General features: G+C 43.9%; 1 protein-coding gene and 1 long non-coding RNA gene across 5 annotated transcripts in view; one reads left to right on the top strand and one right to left on the bottom strand.

Annotated features, from left to right (window-relative positions):
• The window catches only part of RASGRF2 (Ras protein specific guanine nucleotide releasing factor 2), a 280941-nt gene that overhangs the window by 10654 nt on the left and 253903 nt on the right, over nt 1-16384 (bottom strand). For 3 of the 4 annotated variants that reach the window (XM_054489810.2, XM_054489812.2, XM_054489811.2), the window contains exons 20-25: nt 12644-12704; nt 12200-12303; nt 11106-11190; nt 6950-7147; nt 3567-3646; nt 2065-2182 (exon numbers count right to left, since the gene is read on the bottom strand). In XM_054489810.2, coding sequence (XP_054345785.1) covers nt 2065-2182; nt 3567-3646; nt 6950-7147; nt 11106-11190; nt 12200-12303; nt 12644-12704 — 646 coding nt within the window. Of the gene's footprint in view, nt 1-2064; nt 2183-3566; nt 3647-6949; nt 7148-11105; nt 11191-12199; nt 12304-12643; nt 12705-16384 lie in introns of those variants that run through there. The other variant, XM_063665455.1, reaches the window with a different exon arrangement.
• Nucleotides 5708-15401, top strand: LOC134739630 (uncharacterized). The gene is made up of 3 exons (XR_010126475.1): nt 5708-5783; nt 12671-12853; nt 15170-15401. It is a non-coding gene; the product is annotated as an uncharacterized LOC134739630 (long non-coding RNA).

Genomic DNA, 16384 nt, shown 5'->3' with positions numbered 1-16384 from the left:
GGTTGGTGCTTTCTTGACTCTCAAGGAGGCACATGAAATGCCAAAAGCAAAAAGATACTGAATTCAAAACTGGGGAACAGTTGGCACTAGGTGGCCTCCTGTTTGGGAGAGGCAAGCTTTGGGTGCTGTCATCCATGGGCTCCTTGCTTCTAGCTTAGTGCTTAGAACCTGGCTGTCTAGGCTGGGCACGGCGGCTCACGCCTGTAATCCCAGCACTTTGGGAGGCCGAGGTGGGTGGATCAACTGAGTTCAGGAGTTTGAGACCAGCCTGGCCCCAACACAGCGAAACCCTGTCTCTACTAATAATACAAAAATTAGCCAGGCGTGGTGTCATAGGCTTGTAATCCCAGCTACTTGGGAGGCTGAGGCATGAGAATTGCTTGAACCTGGAAGGTGGAGGTTGCAGTGAGCCGAGATTGTGCCACTGGCCACTGCACTCCAGCCTGGGCAACAGAACTGTGTCTTTAAAAAAAAAAAAAAAAAAAAAAAAGAACCTGGCTGTTTAGCAAGAAGCCTTCAGCAAGTGTCTATCACTGGTCAGTCTTAGGAAGTCATCCTTGGATTCCCCATCTCCTTGGGGATGCTGAAATGGCTTTGCCAAAAATCTCCTCAATCAATACTTAGGAATATACCTAACCAAGGAATCGAAAGACCTCTACAAGGAAAATTACAAAACACTGCTGAAAGAAATCATAGACAACACAAACAAATGGAAACACATCCCATGCTCATGGATGGGTAGAATCAATATTGTGAAAACGACCATACTGCCGAAAGCAATCTACAAATTCAATGCAATTCCCATCAAAATACCATCATCATTCTTCACAGAACTAGAAAAAACAATTCTAAAACTCATATGGAACCAAAAAGGAGCCCACATAGCCAAAGCAAGACTAAGCAAAAAGAACAAATCTGGAGGCATCACACTACATGATTTCAAACTATACTATAAGGCCACAGTCACCAAAACAGTGTGGTACTGGTACAAAAATAGGCATGTAGACCTATGGAACAGAATAGAGAACCCAGAAATAAATCCAAATACTTACAGCCAACTAATCTTCAACAAAGGAAACAAAAACATAAGGTGGGGAAAGGACACCCTTTTCAACAAATGGTGCTGGGATAATTGGCAAGCCATATGTAGGAGAGTGAAACTGGATCCTCTTCTCTCACCTTATACAAAAATCAACTCAAGATGGATTAAGGACTTAAACCTAAGACCTGAAGCTATAAAAATTCTAGAAGATAACACTGGAAAAACCCTTCTAGACATTGGTTTAAATAAGGATTTCATGACCAAAAATCTCCTCAATCAGCCCACATTGGGTATTAGTCCCAGTATCCACCTCCTCTTCCACCACAAGATTAAAAAGCAAACATTGGGCCGGGCCTGTAATCCCAGCACTTTGGGAGGCCAAGGCAGGCAGATCACTTGAGGTCAGGAGTTTGAGGCCAGCCTGGCCAACATGGTGAAACCCCCTCTCTACTAAAGATATAAAAATTAGCTGGTCGCCAGGCTCGGTGGCTCACTCCTGTAATCCTAGCACTCTGGGAGGCCCAGGCGGGCAGATCACGAAGTCAGGAGATCAAGACCATCCTAGCTAACACGGTGAAACCCCGTCTCTACTAAAAATACAAAAAATTAGCCAGGTGTGGTAGCGGGCGCCTGTAATCCTGGCTACTCAGGAGGCTGAGGCAGGAGAATGGCGTGAACCCGCGAGGCGGAGCTTGCAGTGAGCCAAGATTGCGCCACTGCACTCCAGCCTGGGCCACAGAGCGAGACTCTGTCTCAAAAAAAAAATTAGCTGGGCATGGTGGCGCGCAACTGTAATCCCAGCTATTCAGGAGGCTGAGGCAAGAGAATTGATTGAACCCGGAGGCAGAGGTTGCAGTGAGCAGAGATTGTGCCACTGCACTCCAACCTGGGCGATAGAGTGAGACTGTTTCTCAAAAAAAAAAAAAAAAGTGAAAAAAGCAGACATTGACTTTTATTACTTAGCCTCTTCTCTATAAACCTCTAAAGCCTTTGAAACAGGCTAATTATGAAATTATACCTACCATTCTCATTTTGGAGAAATTGACAAGGCCTTCCTCAGTAAAGTTTGGTGTTCCTTCTTCAATAAATGCCAGGTCTGTCAAGTACATCCCAAGATAAGGAACTGCAGGAGGGTTACAACTGCAAGACCAAGAGGCACTGTTCTGAGACTCATTTGAATAAATGTCTATTTCCCTCCCCAAATTAAACAAAGGAGGATTAAAGTATCCTCCTTTGATACTGAAGAACAAACCCTTTTTATTTCAGTTTCAGAAGCATATTCATAATACGCAGAATTTTAAACACATTTCACAGTAGAATATAATACAAAATGACAGCCTATGCTTTACTATGTGTTTGAAAAAAAAATGGCATGTTCAAACAACAGGATATCTTAGAGACAAATACAAAGCATTTGCTAGCAGTAATTGTTTGCAATACTTGTAAATTGCCCACACTTCTTTGAGGGGTAGAAGCTTGGAGGGAAACCTCTATGGTCTTACCTCTTTAAATCAAGTATTCAGCCTTGATGAACTAGATGGAAAAATCCGTACAATTAGAGCTTTGCACTGGTAAAAACTTGTTTTCTGTTTTAGTTGGTACTTAAATGTTTTAGAAAGTGTAGACTTAACATCACAACTCAGACTAAGGTGAGACACTGTTTTGTTTGGTTTTTAGAGTGAGCTGGGTATACTTGGTCTTCTCAGAGGCTGGAGGCTAAGCACATGGGCTTTTGATGCGGGAGGAGCTGGGTTCAAATCCCAGCTTGACCAATTACTAAGTGATATTGGGAACATTCTCTGAACTGCAGTTTCCTCTTCTATAAAATGGAGATAGAAAAGCTTATCTCTTGAATTTCTTGTGAGGCTTACATAAGACACATCAAGCACTTAGCATGAAACCTGTCATTTAGTAAATACTTCGGTAATTAGCTCTTATACTATTATTGCTGTTGTTGCTATTATTGTTATTATTATTGTTAGTCTTAGTCTTGCTTTCACTCACACCGTCACAGGACTCATGTTTTTCCAAAGTAAGTACATGTAGTAGGAGTAGGAGAATCTCAATCTCTCTCTCTCTCTCTCTCTGCGTGTGTGTGTGTGTGTGTGTGTGTGTGTGTGTGTGTGTGTGTGTGTAGAAAGGGAATGACCTAGAAACCAAAGACCAAAAATAATAATCAACAGGTGCTGGAATATTTAAATAAAACTCACAGGAAATAATTGTGCTTAGATTAGGAAATAACTGAATCAAGAAAATTTTTACAGTAAAAGTCCGATTTATTATGGTGGTATTACCTTCTTAATTCTTAATCTGCATGCCATGAGTATATCCATAAGACAATTACTGTATGCACAGTATTCCAAATAATAAGGAAAATCAGAAAAATACCTAGATGATACAAGTTGTTTCTCATTTATTTTTCTTTTCAAAGCAAAGTAGGTGGTAGGTCACTGTTTGTATACTATATACATTATGTAAATATATTTCTGAATTATGAATAATTTAATAATTAAGATAGACATACTTTTTAAGGGTTTCTCTAAGATTTTTAAATCTTCCTTCAGAGGAAACAGTCTTTTGAAGTTTGTCCATTAGAGCTTTTGTCTAAAAAGAAAAGAAAAAACTTAGTGTGATGAAAATACTATGGTTTAAAAAGACAGTGAATTGCCAAAAGATGTTCAGTTCTCTTCTTTGGTGGCAGGTGCTGATACCTTTGCCAGAATAAAGGTCATTGTGTGATAGGATTCTCAAGATGTAGAGATAGGGCATTATGTTTACATTTAATGTTAACAACATATGGAGAAGAGGAAGTGCCTGTATCTACACATTTAGCCAAAAAGAGAGCGAAAATGTGTAGAAACAAAAATTGCAATGGACAGAAAACTTAGGCACTTAAAGAACTGACAAGTAGGCCAGGTGCAGTGGGTCACACCTGTAATCCTAGCACTTTGGGAGGCTGAGACGGGTTGATCATCTGAGGCCAGGAGTTTGAGACCATCCTGGCTAACATGGTGAAACGCCATCTCTACTGAAAGTACAAAAATTAGTCGGGTATGGTGGCATGTGCCTGTAATCCCAGCTACTCCGGAGGCTGAGGCAGGAGAATCGCTTGAACCCAGGAGGCGGAGGTTGCAGTGAGCCGAGATTGCGCCACTGCATGCCAGCCTGGGCAACAGAGTGAGACTCCGTCTCAAAAAAAAAAAAAAAAGATTCTATATTCAACATGTGCTTGTCAATTATTTTTGACAACTGGGATTTACAGGCGCATGCCACCATGCCTGGCTAATTTTTGTACTTTTAGTAGAGACGGAGTTTCACCATGTTGGCCAGGCTGGTCTCAAACTCCTGACCTCGAGCGATCTGCCCGCCTCGGCCTCCCAAAATGTTGGGATTACAGCATGAGCCATTGCACCAGGCCGAATATAGAATCTTAAAGGACAGGTCTCATGTCAGACAGCTTTTGCAATGAACCCTTTAGAGTGTTAATCTCCAAATGACTAAAGCACATGTTTGGTTGCCTTGGTATTGACTGAGCAATGTCCTCTACTACAGATCCTTTCTTTTGTGATTTTCTTCATCAATTTGTTAGAGAAGTATAACTGATAATTACTGAGAAATAACATTGTTGTTGACATTGGTCTGGGGTTTCTTCCATGAACATAGGAGAGTGGTAGGGTGGCCCTTGGGGAGGATAACCCATTCCTGGGAATACCCACATCCAGGCAGTTTGGCTGGGCATGGAGGATCCAGGTCCTACCTGGAGAAGAACTTGGAATGCCCAGGTTGAAGGTCCTCAAACTACTTTGTCTCACCTGGAGAGGAGCTGCACAGCTTCCTGAGAGGCAAAGGGCTGTCTCCCCAATTCTGGTGTCTGAGGGCTCTTAGAGATGGCCTGCTTGGTCCAGGGCTAACCTTGCTCAAAAGAGTTTCAAAAGTACAACCTGTCCTACAGCAACAGACCAATCTGTGGGTTCCAGACTGCAGATTATCAGGCCTGCTGAACAACTCCCCGGCTGATCTCAGATGCAGAGAAGGGACAGAAGCACAGCGGATGTTGTCATCAAAGGTGTCTATAGCAGGGCATATCTGCAACCAGGCCCTACCTACCATGACTGGAGTAAGGCGCTTGGCTCTAGAGACAGCCTCTCTGGAGGACAGTCCACTAGCCCATGCTAAGGCCACTGTGAGTGACCTATAATGTGACTGAAACGCTAACATTTTATTTAGAGCCTCTACAGATGGTATATTCAAATTTTGAAACAATCATTTCAATATTAGTCTCATCATCTCTATTTCATGATCAGTTCGGTTATTCCTAAACCAGCATCCTATCAAAGACAAGAATATCACTTAACTACAGAGTGGGCCTGAAAACCTTAAGATTTAGGGATCCCTTGGTGATAGCTGGTGATCCCTAGAAAGCTGGTGAAATCTGGATAAGACTGGTGGATTGCACCAATGTTCATTTCCTAGTTGTGATACTGTCTGTAGTAATGCAAGATGCTGCTGTTGGGGGAAACTGGGTGTAAGGTGCAGGGAATCTCTGTGTTATTTCTTACAACTGCATGTGAAGCTATAATCATCTCAAAACAAAAGTTTGGTTTTGTTTTTTGTTTTTTGTTTTTTTTTAACCAGTATTTTTAAAAACTGTGGCTTTTATTTACCAGGTCCATTGTTGACAGAAAAGAGGACTTGTGAGTTCTAAGGGGCCAAATTCGGGATTCTCAGAGCACTGAGAAAGGTAAGATAAAAGATAGGACTTAGGCTTGGTTTCCTGCCACATGGAGAAATTAAATTGTTCTCCTATGCTAAAGGGAAAGGCTTGGAGGGCAAAATGAAGATGGAAAAGAAATAATGAATGTCTCTGAGAGGGGCTTAAATCCTCAGAGTGGGGTGATAAAACGAGACAGTTTTTAGGCCATGTCAGCAGAATATACCTAGATCTTCCGGTCTGGTACCCTGGAGGTGGCACTCTGTAGATTCCCCTCACCAACCCTGCCTGTTCACAGCAAGGCAGGGGAGGGTTAGGCAGAGAGGACCTGATGTAGACCCTCCTACCCTCTGGCACCAATGGGACGTGGGAGCCTGGAAACTTCCCCTGAGGCCCTTTGAGGCCCTTTTCCCCTCGTCCCTGAGGCGAGGTCAGCCAGGCTCCCTGGGTGCAATCACCATGCATTGTTCCCGGGCAGGGCAAGCAGGCCAGGTGACACCAGGTACACGCAATTCACAGCAGCCTGTACCCAATGAATAATCAGCAAATAATGACCACAGGAGGCCAGAGGAGCAGACAGGTGCCCAAAAGCCCAGAGATGCCCTCCAAGGCACCCAACACCCAGGGAGAAGGCCAGGAGAAAGGGCAGGGGAAGAATCATGGTTTAGTTTGAATCTTGAAATTATCTGAGTGAAAATGACAGGTATGGGCAAGGTGAGATTAATGAAAGAAAATGAAAATTATATTTCTGCACATCTAAGTCATTATGCCAAAACTTTACATCTACTACAGGAATGAGCAAGAAAAAGGTGAAAAGTGAGGCCTTTTGTCCCTGGCTTTTGGCCCCACAGAGTTTGCACCCTCACTCTGGGAGAGAAAGAATGGACCCATTGGACATAAGTGTGCTTCTTCAAAATCAATGTACCCTCTGAAATAATTCAGGAAACAACTCTTGACTGACAACCACATTGTTTGTGGCTGTCCCCCAAAATGCTTTAATGAATGTTTTAGAAATGCACATGAATGAAATCAATTAAGTGGTAAGAGCACTGTAATTACCCATGTTGGCACCTTTCTTTGGCAACTGAGCGGCTCATTTCAGTTAATGATTTCCTAATTAGTAATATTTAACTTGGCTCCCATCTCCCAGCCTCTCCTCCTCTTAGCAGCAGGCTGTGTCACACGCTGAGGCTCACCTGCTTAGAGACCTTGGCCCAGGTTTTCTTCAGCCTGTAGATGGCACTTCTGTTTAAGGCCGAGGTGATCTCCAGCACGCCGTTGTAGTTGTGCAGGCATCGGCAGATGTCCGCCACCGCCACCCATTTCTCGATGGCGTTGGCACGGGAGCTGACATCAGCATAGTTCATAATCTGGGAGGCCACCAGGTTACTCATCTGAGACAATCAAAGAGCCCCGAAAGGCAGTCTAAGAGCCAAAGCAGTGTATTTAGGCAAAATATGTAAATTATCTGCAGACCTGTCAGGAAGGCAGGGTGTTGAGTAGCTTGAAGATCATATTCTACATTTAGATATCAACTTTCTAAAGAGACTAAAGTCTATAAGAATAAACTAATGAGCATCTGTTTGTCCTCTGAGTGAAGAGAGGGGTTATCTGGATTCCCGCTTGTTGAGGGAAGAGATGATTTTGTTCATCAGCAATTTTGATGGGGTCATTTCTAGTAATTACTGAGGAAATGGGACAGAATAACCTAACGCCTGCGGAAAGGCAATGTCTGTAGATCATGGATGTCACTCCCCGGGGCCTTTCCCCTTACTCCTTGGTCCCCAGCAGTGTGTGATTACTCACTCTGGGAAGCCACAGTTATAACAGAGAAAGAAAAAACACTTGCCCCCAGCTGGATCAAATTCTGTGCTGATTAACTCCCAAACCAGAATCACTTGGCTGCAGGGAAAAGGAGAACATTTTCTTCATCTCATTCTTCACCAGCAGTTAAAAGGACCTACAGTTTTGAGGCTAAGTACTGTAATTTTATTACTTAAAGCCAGTTTAAGAAGCTCAGCTCTTATAATATGGAAAGGAAAAAAAAAGTGAAATAGGATTACCGTATTAACAAAGGGAATATAGGGCGTGTAATCTTATATCCATACACCAAATCTGATGGATTCCCCATTCTTTGATGATTCGAAAGACACTTAAGATCTCATAGTGCCTCAACACTATCACTGTGGAAATTCACTAAAGCACCTACTGCAGTGCTATTCGATGAGTGCCTGTGCATCCTTAGCGTGAGGAGAGGAATTATTTGGAATCCAGTTTGTTCTGGGAAGAAGTGGTTTTGTTAATCACTAATTTCAATGAAGAAGTTCTTGCCAATAACTATTGAGGAAATGGGATAGAATAGATTCTTTTAGGTGCTGGGAACAGAAAGACAAATAAATCCATCCCTGACCTTAAGGCAATCTGAGCCTAGGTAGGTGGGAGGGGGAGGGTCGCAGATACATAAACAGATACACGCCACGCAGCAAAACACAAAGTTAAGTCTATTCACGGTGGGGTTTGGGAATATACAGGCAGCATGGGGTATCTGGTCTAGTACAGAGGAGGCTTCTAGGAAGAGGTCACGCCTGCATCGAGTCTTTTTTTCTTTTCTTTTTTTTTTTTTTTTCTGGAGACAGGATCTTGCTCTATTGCTCTAGGTGGAATACAGTGGCATGATTACAGCTCACCGCAGCCTTGATGTCCAAGGCTCAAGTGATCCTCTCACCTCAACCTCCCAAGTAGCTGGGACCACAGGTGTGCACTACCATGCCTGGCTAATTTTTTGTATTTATAGAGACAGGGTCTCACTATGTTGCCCAGGCTGGTCTTGAACTCCTGGGCTAAAGCAATCCTCCCACCTCGGCCTCCCAAAGTACTGGGATTACAGGTGTGAGCTACAGTATCCAGCCTTGCATTGAGTCTTAAAGGATCCAAGTATAAGAGCAAGGGGACAGAGGTGGGAGGGATGGTGTAATGAAGGATCTGGCAGCGATCTGGCACAAGGACTGGGAGAGGCAAGGGTGACAGATGGTCTGTGCTCTTGTATGACAGGTTGAGCAGTTGGGACTATATCCCTAAGGTAAGGGGAAGCCACTGACAGATTTTTGTCAAAGGGAGGTAGAGAATTAGATTGACCTTTCAGAGAAGTCATTCCTGTGCCACTGCATGCAGGATGGTTTAAGGTACATGGCTGTGCTTTGGTCTAGGATAGGCCAAGGTGGACATCTGGGCCAGAGGGACTCAGTGAGTTTAGAGCACAGGTGTATAACTCCACTTGTGATCACAGCCATGTAGCCAAAACACGGAAGGCCATCACTTGGCTCTAAGCCACTATTGTCTGTGAAAGGTATAATTGCCCTGTTGACACTATACAGGAGCTCATGCCCAGAGAGAGAAAGAGTTAAGCTGCTGACCCTAAAGGCAAGGGAGAGCTGGCCACACAGCTATGCGTGGGAGCGACTGGCTCAAGCAGCTGAGACAGAAGAGACAGCGTAAGAGAGCTGCTGATGAAAGAGCTGCTAATGAGAGAGCTGCTGATGAGATCTCCTGCTGAACAAAATCATCTTTCACCTACCTATGGCCCCCCCGCCCCCCGTGTTCTTTCAGGTATCCACCCACTCCCCTCAGACCTCAGCATGGGCTGGAACCTGACTCTGAACCTAACAGATGGATTGGAGGGCAATGAGGTTGCAGGGGAGAGATGAGTCAGGAGCTCCTGGAGAGAAAGTATAAAAGGCCACATCAAGGTGGTGGCAGCGGGGAAAGCAGCGGGGAAGGCAGGGTGGGGAAGAGCCTGAGATATATGTAGATTTAGAGTTTGCAAATATGTTGGGCAGTGGTAAGGGTGAGCTGGTAAGGGAAAAGATGACGTCTAGATCCTGTGCTTGGGTGAGTGAGTGTATGGTGAGGCCACTACCCAAGACTGAGAACAGAGAGGACAATGAAGAAGCAGGCTTGGCGGCTCTGGGGTGCAGATGAAAGGTTCCATCTGTAATTGTCAAGAATGCAATGTAGCTGTCGTCCCAGCAGAGGAGACATGTGGGTCTGGAGCCTGGGATCGAACCTCTCTTTGAGTGTCCATTATATCCCGTGTGTTGGTTCACCGCAGGTAACAGAGGTTTGCTTCCCACAGCAGGGAATCTGTTTCTCAGGGCAGGGACTAGATGGGCCATGCCCTTGTCCTTTAGGCAGCGGCAGCACTGAAGCTCATTGTGTGGTAGCATTTACTCAGCATCCACGTGCTCTGGGGAAAGCCTGCAGGAAACACTGTCTTGGGAATCTAAACTGTCGTTTTTGCATTTTGATTCTAGATCACTTATTAATTTACCTATGGGGTTCCTGGTAGTTTGTTGTTGTTGTTGTTTTTAAAATCATTATTCCTTTTACTATAGTTTAGTGAAATTGGAAAGGGAGGCTTCCCGGTGCCTGGATAGGCCAGAAGACACTCCCACACCTGTTACTTGTTCTACCACAGGACTAAGACTATGAGAACAGCACTAATTAAGAGTGGGGAGGTATAAAAGCATCTCCCAATCTTACTGCTGCGGAAAAGCAGAGCTGTAAGATGGACCGACAGCTGGCCACTGCTGCACAGAACTACAGCAACGTGATTATGCTCCAAGAGGCCCCTTCCAACCTTGGAATGTAATTCAGGCTGAACGTTCAGTAATGATGAGGACTTGCACCAACCCAGCCTTACCGTCACCAACACCACCAGGGGCCAGCGACACATGTACTGCTCACTCTGTTAGTCAATTTATGAACAGGAAGTAGTGATAATCATGATAAAAATAGGAACAGCAACCTGTACATTATTGAGCACTGGGTACCATCAAAGGTGAACCTTTTATGTCAGAAAGTTAATTGGACATTATTACATTACTGTGAGCTCTTAGAGATTTAAGCTTGTCTTCAATATCCCATCAATTCTGTTTAAAAGTGGGCGGCAGGCCAGGTGCGGTGGGTCACGCCTGTAATCCCAACACTTTGGGAGGCCGAGGCGGGCAGATTGCCTGAGGTCAGGAGTTCGAGACCAGTCTGGCTGACATGGTGAAACCCTATCTCTACTAAAAATACAAAAATATTAGCAGGGCATGCTGGCATGCGCCTGTAATCCCAGCTACTCGGGAGGCTGAGGCAGGGGAATTGCTCGAACCAGGGAGGTGGAGGTTGCAGTGAACCAAGATCACGCCATTGCACTCCAGCCTGGGCGACAGAGTGAGACTCTGTCTCAAAAAAAAAAAAAAAAAAAAAAAAGTGGGTGACAGAGTTGCTTTATTTTAGAGGAGTCTTTAGACCCCAATATCCATCTTCTTGTGACACGCCCAAGGTTTTACTGTTACGGTTACTCACGTCATTAAAGTGTTGGCTGGTTTTCATAATGTAAGGAGTTCTTTCGTTTTTATCCAGCTTCATCCACCCCTGCCCAAGAAACTCCCTGAAAGTTCAAAACAAAACACAAAACCAATTAAGTTTTTAAAAATATGATGGCTATGATCCTAGACAGTTGTCATGAATATTAGAAACATTCCATTTGACACGGCCTAGAATGGTTCCTGACACCTGCTGCTGCCAGCCTCACAAGTGAATTTTACCTCGGCTGTTGCAGTTTACCTCTTGATGCCAAAAAGGAAGATTCTTCAGTTTCCAGCTTTCTCTTACAAATGTTTGGAACTGCGTCCCTATTAGGATCCTATAAAGGCTTCTCTGAAGTTGGAAAACAAGAACCAACAACAAGGGAAATAAAGAGGTTAAGTACTGCCTTAGAAATCAAGACTATTTTCCCAGGATTAGCTTTTAAAAACATTAAGCCTTAGCAGAGGGTCCAAAAATTTCATCCCTACCAAAAATGTTAGTCAGAAGCAGAATTTTCTCCCTCCACTCTGCCCTGCCTGCCATTCTCCTGGAGGATGCAGATTTCAAAGGCAGGGATTGTGTTTTGTTCTCCCCAGCGCTCAGGAGGGCGCACATGTTCAGGGCTGAAAAGCGCTCCTTTTAGGCTTGTACCGCACGTTCCCCTGACCAGGCAGTTCAGCGGGGCAGAAGCTCCGCCTGGTCAGATGGGCTGTCTTCAGGGCAGCATCCCTGATCATTCACTTCATTCCTGAGCAGGTCACCAGACACAGCAAGAAACAAGGGACAAGCGAGATGGAGCATACAGGAATTATTTTGTACAGGCATTAAAAACACTCAAAATTACTCTGACACATACTTAAGTTGACTAAGTCCCTGGGCAGGGTTCTTTGTCCCTTGCTGTTGTTGGTCCTGCTCCCATCCTGCAGAGTGCTGGACACAGAGGCATGCCAGTTCCATGGATGGAAACAATTGGTAGATATTCACATAGGAACTGAGGGGACAGACATACACACAACCTGCCTTAGGAATAATGTCAACTTCTAAGCCTGCTAGTGCAGCCAAGCCCTGCTGCTGTGGGGGGTGGTACTCACTCGTAGGGAATGCTTCTGAAAATGACGTGGTCCAGGAGGGTGATCTGTTCTGCCAGCTCCATGGCCGACAAGGACTCAAAGCATTCGGCCTTCATGCAGTCAGTCTGCAAGAGATGAGGGAGGGAAATGAAACACCCAGGAGAGGGCGCCTGCCATCTCATCGCAGGTCAGTGAGGCAGACAGCTGCATGTGTGGAAGCATGAAGTTCACCACTAAATTCTAACTATGAAAAAAACGGCAGAAAGCTAAAAATATCAAAGCCAACATGAATATCTTAGACCAACTGCTAGACCCCACGCCAAATGTGGTTCATCTCACACAGCTTCATAGATAGGACAGAGGGCCTAATACTACAACACTCCTTGATCGGTTACAAGCATATTGCTCGCCTTGGAGAGGTAGTTTGCACATAGTTGTGCTAGATAAAAATGTGGTCAGACTTACCATTTGAATTATATCCTCTAATTTTAGGTGGATGTCATCTTGGTCATCTTGTGAAAGGGCCCTGAAAAATACATCAAATTATCCTCCATGAAAAAAAAAAATAGACAACCTAGGAACAAAACCACAAATGCAGTTTGGTTTTCCCTGGATGGGAGGTCTGAGGATTTGGGTCTACAAGGCCATGCAGCACAACCAACTGCTGAGCTGGAGGTGAGCAATCCCCAAACAGAAAACATGCTCAAAGCATGAGAGAATCATCGGGACAGCTGATTTAGAACAAAGAGGCAACCTGTTACATACAAGGGTGTAAATGAAACAACCACCATCACAGCGAGTCTGAGGGTGAGCTGGGTGTGCTCTGAGTTACCATCTATAATGTAAAATGGAGCATCCTCTAATGCTATCAGCCAGTTGTGCTCCTAGGCCTGAGTTCCCTCCTCCCCAGCCTCTATCCCCTACCGTGGGCCTTCCCTGCTGTCACAGAGGCAGGAGACGCAGGGCCACCCCCTTCTCAAGCTTACGTAGACCAGAAGCACAGGGGGTTCCTATGTGGCAAGACTCTGAACAATGCCAGGCAGGAGCCAGCAGATAGCTTCTTCCCCCTTGCATTCCAGATGGACTCTTCTCAGATACTTTTGGCCCTGAATCTCATACATGTTTTCAGCTCTCAATAAATATCTTTTTAAAAAATAAATGATGAATGAATGAATGAGTAAATGAATAAACACAAGTTAATACCTTAGATACTGGTTTCAGAGTAGAGGGTATTTTATGTGCAACAGACGTTCAGAGTCCAGGAAAACTGGAGTCCAGTAGGCATCCAATTACGTAATTTGCCATTGGAGCCAGGCATTTTATGTTTTCCAAAAGGAAGGCACAAGGACATATTAAAAGTATTAAAATAGTAGGCGGGCAGATCACGAGGTTAGGAGATCAAGACCATCCTGGCTAACATGGTGAAACTCTGTCTCTACTAAAAATACAAAAAATTAGCTGGGCAGGTGGTGGGTGCTTGTAGTCCCAGCTACTCGGGAGGCTGAGGCAGGAGAATGGCATGAACCAAGGAGGCAGAGCTTGCAGTGAGCCGAGATAGCGCCACTGCACTCCAGCCTGGGCGACAGAGTGAGACTCAGTCTCAAAAATAAATAAATAAATAAAATAAAATATAATAAAACAAAATAATAAAATAGTTAAACTGTCCCAAACCATGTACTCTGCTGGAGGAAGCTACTTTTAAAAGAAGTAATGATGATGTGATGTTCTGTTGTGTTCTGAGTTGATTAAAACAACAACCACAACCCTCAAAAATATAATATCAACAGAGATGGCTTCCTGTATGCCCGCTCTATGCCAGGCATGTGCTAAACATTTGACATGCACCATCTCCTGTATCCTAACAAATCCCTTCCAAGGGATTGTTATACAGGACAGTGGATAATGCAGGCATTGTGATCTCCATTTTACAGATAAGGAAACAAAAGCTCAAAGACGCTGACTAAGTTGCTCAGGGTTGTGGGCCCTTCCTTTACTCTGCGCTTCTCTTAAGCAGGCTCAGGGAAGGCACCTCTTCAAGGGTCCCACACACAGCACACAGTCAATAAACACAACTCCCTTCCCTTGGCTGTCTGAAGGGGGAGCAGGAGCCTTCTAGATTATACTAGTAGCAGCCTTCTTATCGGCACTTAGCCATATTATTTGTGAGTAGAAAGAAATAGTCATTTTATCTTAAAGGGCAGATTAAGATGAGGAAAAAATAAGTTAAAGCTAACTCTTTCTCCAAAGCCTATTAAATCACATGTAAGGGTTACACATGGGGGATAAAAGTGACTTTTCCGAAAGTGCACGTCATCTTTTCCACCATTCTAGGTTCCTGGAGAGAGATCTGTGGCTCCATAATTATGTGCACCAGTGGGAAAGATCTTTTTATGAAGCTGGGTAATATCTTTCCCTTGGAAAGAAAAGGTCAAGAAGTTAGTTAGCTCCCATCAAATGTTCCTCTTCTCAATGATCTTACCCTCATTTTCCAAGAGGCACTCTGGTGCCATTAAGTTACCTAACATTTTATGCCTTCTCGTTGACGCTATGTGGGGTTTGGGGATGACTTTTCTATGACCTGAGCCCATCACAGTTGAACATCCAAGAAGTTAATCACTGTTTCTTTATATTTTGTGGCATGTTGGGTATCTAGAAAAATCTCTACACTGAATAGATTTTGAAGACAGCTAGTTAGACAACTTTGGAGGAGGAGAGATGGTATTTTAGAAATATAAGTTTTGAGTACAGGTTTTTATTTACAAACAGGGCAACAAACTATATATGGCAATTAAGTGTATTCATCATCAAGTGACCCCTGTGAGACTGTGAGTTAGGGAGGCTTCATTCAAAAGAGCATTTGCTTTATTGCATTAATGTAACCTATGCATAAAAACATGTTTTATGTTCATATCTATGTCAGGAATGCATATAAATCTCTAAATGTCAGGGCTGCACTTAACCACCATATGATATGTTTTTTATCTCTCACAGTCATAGCCTGTATTTTCTAGAGGGCATGGTTCAGAATTCTTTCCCTTCAGATGTGGAGGCCTCTGCACTTTCTGGTTCAGTTCCGACAGAGAAAAGATTTGCTTCTAGTCTTCTGGCAATGCTTGGGCATTGATGAACATTCCAGGATCCTGGGTTCCCCACCACGATCACTACCACGTCTATCAGCAGTATCATCAGTTTAGTAACTGTGCATTTATAATGAAACACCAAATAAAAGGAAACGGGATTATCCAAGTTATATGAATAGAAAATCCCTCTTTCAATTAGGGTAGTCCAAAAACAGAGCCACGAGCAACCAGTGTCTGTCCTGGGATTGGTCCACACTCTCTTTGTGTGGAAAAGGTGACGAAGCCTAAAGAAAGTTGACTAAGATCCAGCCTGGTTTCACTTGGGCCATATGGCCTTAACGGCAGAAACTACTTTTTCCAGGAACTACTGTCAGTGCTTCTAACAGTAGTAATACTCACTTTACTACGAGTGCTAATGACTTTTCAGGCATCGTGTTAACTTCCTTATACATTTCATGTCATGTACTCTTCACAACAACCTAATGAAGTAGCTATTATGAGTCCCACTTTATAAATGAGGAAACAGGCTTGGACTGGTTGAGAACTTGACATCCATAAATGGCCGAGCCAAGATTTAGCCCTGTGACATCCTGCAAAAGGTAGAATCGGACTCTGCTTAGTGTTGTAGTTTCAAGCTCTACTGCCTACTAAAATTTCTATTCCCTATCAGTCTTACACTGCTAACTCTCAGGTCATTATTCAGCAGAAAGAACTGGCATATCTGAAGCCTGATGAATAATCAAGACCTGGGATGGCAAACAGGATTCATCTTAAGAACCAACTCCAACTGACTGACGTCTGAGGTCACCTCTTGGTGCAGAGAGAAAGCTCTCAGAATTGATGGGTGAAGTCTGGCATGGGCGTCTTGAGGGGACTGGCAACAAAAGGCCCTCATATTGGTTAATCCTGAGAGTTTTTCCCAGCCTGAACACCCTCACTTCCCTGATAGCTATTTAGTCAAATATCCCTAGGGGCACAAACTTCCAGAATGTCGTTTTTAAATATTAGTGTTTTAAATGCAAAGAGCATAACAAACTAGTTACGAAGAGAAAAGAAACAGTGATCACTCAGAGTCCCTCATGCGCTGAAACCAGGCTTCACCTCAATATGTACTTACAATTTTAAA

Source organism: Pongo pygmaeus, chromosome 4 (assembly GCF_028885625.2).
Source record: "Pongo pygmaeus isolate AG05252 chromosome 4, NHGRI_mPonPyg2-v2.0_pri, whole genome shotgun sequence".
Lineage (NCBI taxonomy): Eukaryota > Metazoa > Chordata > Mammalia > Primates > Hominidae > Pongo > Pongo pygmaeus.
Note: the sequence above shows the minus strand (reverse complement) of the source record. Positions and strands in the feature narration are given on the sequence as shown.